Source organism: Rhinopithecus bieti, unplaced genomic scaffold (assembly GCF_001698545.2).
Source record: "Rhinopithecus bieti isolate Rb0 unplaced genomic scaffold, ASM169854v2 scaffold_5216, whole genome shotgun sequence".
Classification (NCBI taxonomy): Eukaryota; Metazoa; Chordata; class Mammalia; order Primates; family Cercopithecidae; genus Rhinopithecus; species Rhinopithecus bieti.
Genome location: NW_016805021.1, coordinates 2,865,207 through 2,871,206, shown reverse-complemented (window position 1 = coordinate 2,871,206; position 6,000 = coordinate 2,865,207). Strand labels below are relative to the sequence as shown.

At 31.7% G+C, this 6,000-nt stretch overlaps 1 protein-coding gene across 1 annotated transcript in view; it reads left to right on the top strand.

The window, feature by feature from the left end:
- SSBP2 (single stranded DNA binding protein 2) overlaps positions 1-6,000 on the top strand; it is a 338,402-nt gene that overhangs the window by 308,339 nt on the left and 24,063 nt on the right. The window contains exons 11-12 of the mRNA XM_017870897.1: positions 456-510; positions 5,715-5,785. Coding sequence (XP_017726386.1) covers positions 456-510; positions 5,715-5,785 — 126 coding nt within the window. The remainder of the gene's footprint in view (positions 1-455; positions 511-5,714; positions 5,786-6,000) is intronic.

Below are 6,000 nucleotides of genomic sequence, written 5' to 3'. Positions count from 1 at the left end.
TGACAGAAGAAAGAAATGACATCTGTGCATTTTTTAAAAAATATGAATCAATAAGCAGATATCTTCATTTTTAAAGATATTTTCTAAGTCAATATCATTTTAGTTTTCTATAAAACTAAAAATACATATGAATTATTTCTGTTGTATGGATTTTTAAAGGCCCTGGTGAATGGTTTCTTCTTAACTTAATTGTAACTGATATAATTAAGTCATGAATAATGAATTAATGTTACAGGCTCATTGTTTTTGGAAATTTGTCGGAACAATCTCAACATATTTAAGCTAAATTATGTTTTGTAGAATATTTAAATGATTGTGCATTCAAAGAAAATAAAGTATAGAGAAAATGTATTTCTGTTCTTATTTTCAAATTGGATTGTTATAGATATAAGTCTAACTTCTGTTTTTTCTTATGCAATGCCTTATTTTTACTGAAATTTTGTGTAATTATTTAGGGTCCTCCAGGAGGTGGAGGGCCACCAGGAACACCCATCATGCCTAGTCCAGCAGGTATTGTAATCAAACTAGCCACATGGGTATTTGATTATTAGAATAAAATCACAGACTATAGAAATTGTGCATGAAATAAAGGTAGTAGTAGTCATGTTGTCATGATGGTTAAAGGAGTAGAGGCAGCAGGGTAGGAAGAAATACAGTGTTCTTAAATAACTATTATCCAGTTAAGCATTTAGAAAATTCCTATGGTGTGGGTGTCAGATTTAATCAGGATGAAAACTGCTGATCTATACGAATTGCCCAAAATGTGTCAAACTTAAAGATTTATTGAGACTGAGAAAACTATCCAAATATTCTAGAATTCAGAAAATTTTCTAAATAAATAAAACATTAAATACATGGATTCATTAGGTTTCAAATGCCAAATCAGAGTCATGAAATCTATTATCTTACTAAGATGAATGAAGGATGAAGATGTACTTACAGTATTATTTACCCTACATGTCTATAAGTATTTATTAGTCAGCTAATAAATTCACTGTGTAATAATAAAAGTTTTTTATCTTCTAAACTGAAACATCAATGTTTTCATAATCATTTTATATAATTAAATAATTTTATCCTTTATTTTGAGACTTTAACACAGACTATTAAATGTGTCTTGAGGTTGTTAACAGTAGAAGACTAAATTGGCACACCTCTCTTAGAAAGTGCTATGATAAAATGTGTCAAGAGCCATGAAAAGGTTCATACCATGTGACTCTATAATTCTAATACTAGAAATTAGACAGAGATACAACCCAAGATTTATGTAGAAGAATGTTTATTTGTTATACTCAAGAATAAAACAGTAGACACAAACTTCATGCCTAATTCAATTTTAGTGGAACTATTAAATTAATGTTTAAGGTGTAAGATGGAGTATAATAGAGCCATTATTATTATTATCAAAGAATTTGTAATGACATGGAAAATAAAATCTCATGATTCAGCAATATAATCACAGTTTCATTTGAAACTATAACACAAATCTAGAAAGTAGAAAACAAAGAAATAGGCTAAAACTCTATCAGTTATTATTTGGGATGATTAAGTAGAAGGGGAATATTAATAATTATAAAATATGTTCGATTATGATGTTTTACTGTTAAACTCATATGTTTTAACTGGCTTGTTGAAATTAAGATGGAAGCTTGAAATTCAGTATCATTGATCATACCAATAAAATTTTAATTTTGAGCCCTTTTAATTTAGANTTCTTAAATAACTATTATCCAGTTAAGCATTTAGAAAATTCCTATGGTGTGGGTGTCAGATTTAATCAGGATGAAAACTGCTGATCTATACGAATTGCCCAAAAATGTGTCAAACTTAAAGATTTATTGAGACTGAGAAAACTATCCAAATATTCTAGAATTCAGAAAATTTTCTAAATAAATAAAACATTAAATACATGGATTCATTAGGTTTCAAATGCCAAATCAGAGTCATGAAATCTATTATCTTACTAAGATGAATGAAGGATGAAGATGTACTTACAGTATTATTTACCCTACATGTCTATAAGTATTTATTAGTCAGCTAATAAATTCACTGTGTAATAATAAAAGTTTTTTATCTTCTAAACTGAAACATCAATGTTTTCATAATCATTTTATATAATTAAATAATTTTATCCTTTATTTTTGAGACTTTAACACAGACTATTAAATGTGTCTTGAGGTTGTTAACAGTAGAAGACTAAATTGGCACACCTCTCTTAGAAAGTGCTATGATAAAATGTGTCAAGAGCCATGAAAAGGTTCATACCATGTGACTCTATAATTCTAATACTAGAAATTAGACAGAGATACAACCCAAGATTTATGTAGAAGAATGTTTATTTGTTATACTCAAGAATAAAACAGTAGACACAAACTTCATGCCTAATTCAATTTTAGTGGAACTATTAAATTAATGTTTAAGGTGTAAGATGGAGTATAATAGAGCCATTATTATTATTATCAAAGAATTTGTAATGACATGGAAAAATAAAATCTCATGATTCAGCAATATAATCACAGTTTCATTTGAAACTATAACACAAATCTAGAAAGTAGAAAACAAAGAAATAGGCTAAAACTCTATCAGTTATTATTTGGGATGATTAAGTAGAAGGGGAATATTAATAATTATAAAATATGTTCGATTATGATGTTTTACTGTTAAACTCATATGTTTTTAACTGGCTTGTTGAAATTAAGATGGAAGCTTGAAATTCAGTATCATTGATCATACCAATAAAAATTTTTAATTTTGAGCCCTTTTAATTTAGAAAAAACAAAACTTAATACAAAATTTTACTTTGCTTCACTAACTCCTTGGATGTCTAACGGTCTGTGTCCTGAAGGCATCTTCATTGAAAATGATACAATTCATTGAAGATAGAATTATATCACCTGATCATTTTGCCCATATTTACATTCTTATATGGTGAAGTTAATGTTTAATTTATGAAGGTAGCATGTGAATAATAAATGCTTCACTACAAGACTAAAAAAATGTTTTTGGAGCAACACTGAACATTGCAGGCAATAAGTAATCTTACTACATCTTCCTTTCAAACCAAAAATTGCCACAAGTACATCTTCCTAGTCTTTTTGCGTACTCTTTTATGTGTTCATCCTGTGTCACAGTCACTCATATAATACTCAGCCAGCACCCCACCCACAAGAAAAGAGGTCCCAGGAGGTCCACTTTATTGTAAAGTTTTTCTGTACATAAAAAGAAGTCAGACATTTTCCAGTAAATATATATACACACACACACACATATATACACACACACATATATATATATACACACACACACATATATATATACACACACACATACACACATATATTTTTCTTTGTTGAGACAGAGTCTCTGTCACCCAGGCTGGAGTGCAGTGGCACAATCTCAGCTCACTGTAACCTCAGCCTCCCGGATTCAAGCGATTCTCCTGCTGCAGCCTCCCAAGTAGCTGGGATTACAGGCATGCACCACCATACCTGGCTAATTTTTGTATTTTTAGTAGAGACAGGGTTTCACCATGTTGGCCAGGCTGGTCTGGAACTCCCAACTTCAAGTGATTCAACCTGCCTTGGCTTCCCAAAGTGCTGGGATTACAGGTGTGAGCCACCTCGCCCGGCCATAAATGCCAATCTTATCCCTCTCAAATTTTTTCTGTAGCAGGTGAAACTATATTCTTGATTAGTCTTTAAAATGATAAATTTCTTTTCTTTCTGCATATTTGAAATACATAATCCATCTTCCTTTCACCAAGAGTAAGGCCAATACAGTTGAAAACCCATTTGAAGATTTCCTATGTTTAAAAAGCAATCCAAGATTTTTTTAAATTAATCGTGTGTGTGATCCAACAGTTAAATTTAAGTTAGCAGTACTTACTGTCTTTAGTACACAAGATGAGTAAGGCATGGTCCCTTTCCTTCTCTCTATGAGCTTATTATATCCTAGTTGGAAGCAGGAGGAAAGAATAAAGCAGTAAAATATTCCTATAATGGAAGGCAGAACTCAGTGGGAGGGGAGCACTCATGCACTTGCAACTACCAGGAAAAAAACCTCACAGAACACATAACATTTGAGATAGCCCTTCAGCAGTGAGTAGAATTGCAGTGTGTAGAGACTGGGCTGTTTGGAGGAAGAAAGAACAAAATCATGGAGGTGGAAAGGCTGGTCACCTGCAGGAAAAAACCAGTAGCCTGGGTTGACAGGAATACAGCACACACAAGGATGTAAAAACAGTTAAGGCCACAAAAGTAGGTTGGGAACTTCCTTAGAATAAACAAATAGGGTCAACCTGAGGTGGGCACTCCAACTTTTTCAACATTATGTTGTATTCAAATAGAAGTAAAATACAGTATTTAGATTTATGGGTCATTGTTGACAGCCAACCAATAAATGACATGAGACCTACTCTGTAAGTAGTGCACACTAAAATAATAAACGTATTAATGTCTAATGAGTAATCACATAGTAAAAGGAAAAGTAATTGCCACTCTATGGTTACTGCCATGAGAAAGTAAATGATACTTACCTTCTGTCTCGAATCAGCACAAAAATTTTAAACACATCTTTTTCTCAAAATGGGCCTACTGGCCAGGCGCAGTGGCCCATGCCTGTAATCCCAGCACTTTGGGAGGCCTAGATGGACAGATCACAGGGTCAGGAGACCAAGACTCTCCTAGCTAACACAGTGAAACCCCGTCTCTACTAAAAGTACAAAAAATCAGCCGGATGTGGTGGCACGCACCTGTAGTCCCAGCTACATGGGAGGCTGAGGCAAGAGAATCGCTTGAACCCGGGAGGCAGAGGTTGCAGTGAGCCAAGATCATGCCACTGCACTCCAGCCTGGGCAATAGAGCAAAACTCTGTCTAAAAAACAAAATAAAATAGGCCTACTACATTATATTTAAGAAAATTATATAATATGGAAACATAGAACACCATAATTTATCATTTATATTTTCTCAGTGTAAAATATTTAGCCTTTCACTCTAGGTTTTGTATTATAAAAACATGTATGCTCAGAGACTTAATTAGAATTAGCTAACAGGCATGAAACATAAATTTTTTAAATACTGCACAATGTTACATATATTTATATGGATATGTAGTACAGATATTTTACTACAATAAATCAAAATAAAGTGAGTGAAAACATTTCATCAGAAATTTTGCTGGAAGAAGCTGGCTTTTAGTTCAAGCAAGAGAATTACATTATTCTAATTGTATACTCTTACTCTAATCTTTTTCTTTTGGAATTAAGCCAGGAGAGTCCACCAGTTTTCACTAATTATTAAGTAAAAAAGCTGTTTTTTAAATTTGTATATAGGAAACTTAAGGAAATAAAACTGAAAAGCGACTGAATCTGAATTTTAAGAGATATTATATATTATATATACACACATACACACACATATAATTGCTTGAAGTGAAGAAGTATCTTTTTTTTAAAAGAAAAACTTTACTAAAATTTCTAATATTCCTTTTACATTAATTATTGAAGTGATTATTCCTCATACCTAATTTATGGCCTCAGAATGATAATTTTGGGGTCAGAAAATGACTGGGTATTTGTTTTTAGTAATGACAGTTTCAAGTGTTGCAGCTTATATAGAGAGTGTATGTATGCAAACCATCTTTGATCGTTACTTTGTGATGAATTGGGTATAGATTCTGAAGAAATATTTTAATTAAGTAATATTTTGTTTCAGATTCAACCAACTCTGGCGATAACATGTATACTTTAATGAATGCAGTACCTCCTGGACCTAACAGACCTAATGTAAATATGAATTTTTTAAATTTTTGGAATATATTTGAAGACTTTGAAACTCTGAGTGCATTCCATGTCCTGTATATTGTTTAAACTTTATATTTTATTATCCAAGAGCTTATTAGATATTCAAAAAGTCAAATTCTTTTCTCTGAGCTCGGTTAAAAAAATAGTACACATATATAACAGAGACTTTATATCAATATAATTTAAAAGTAATTATA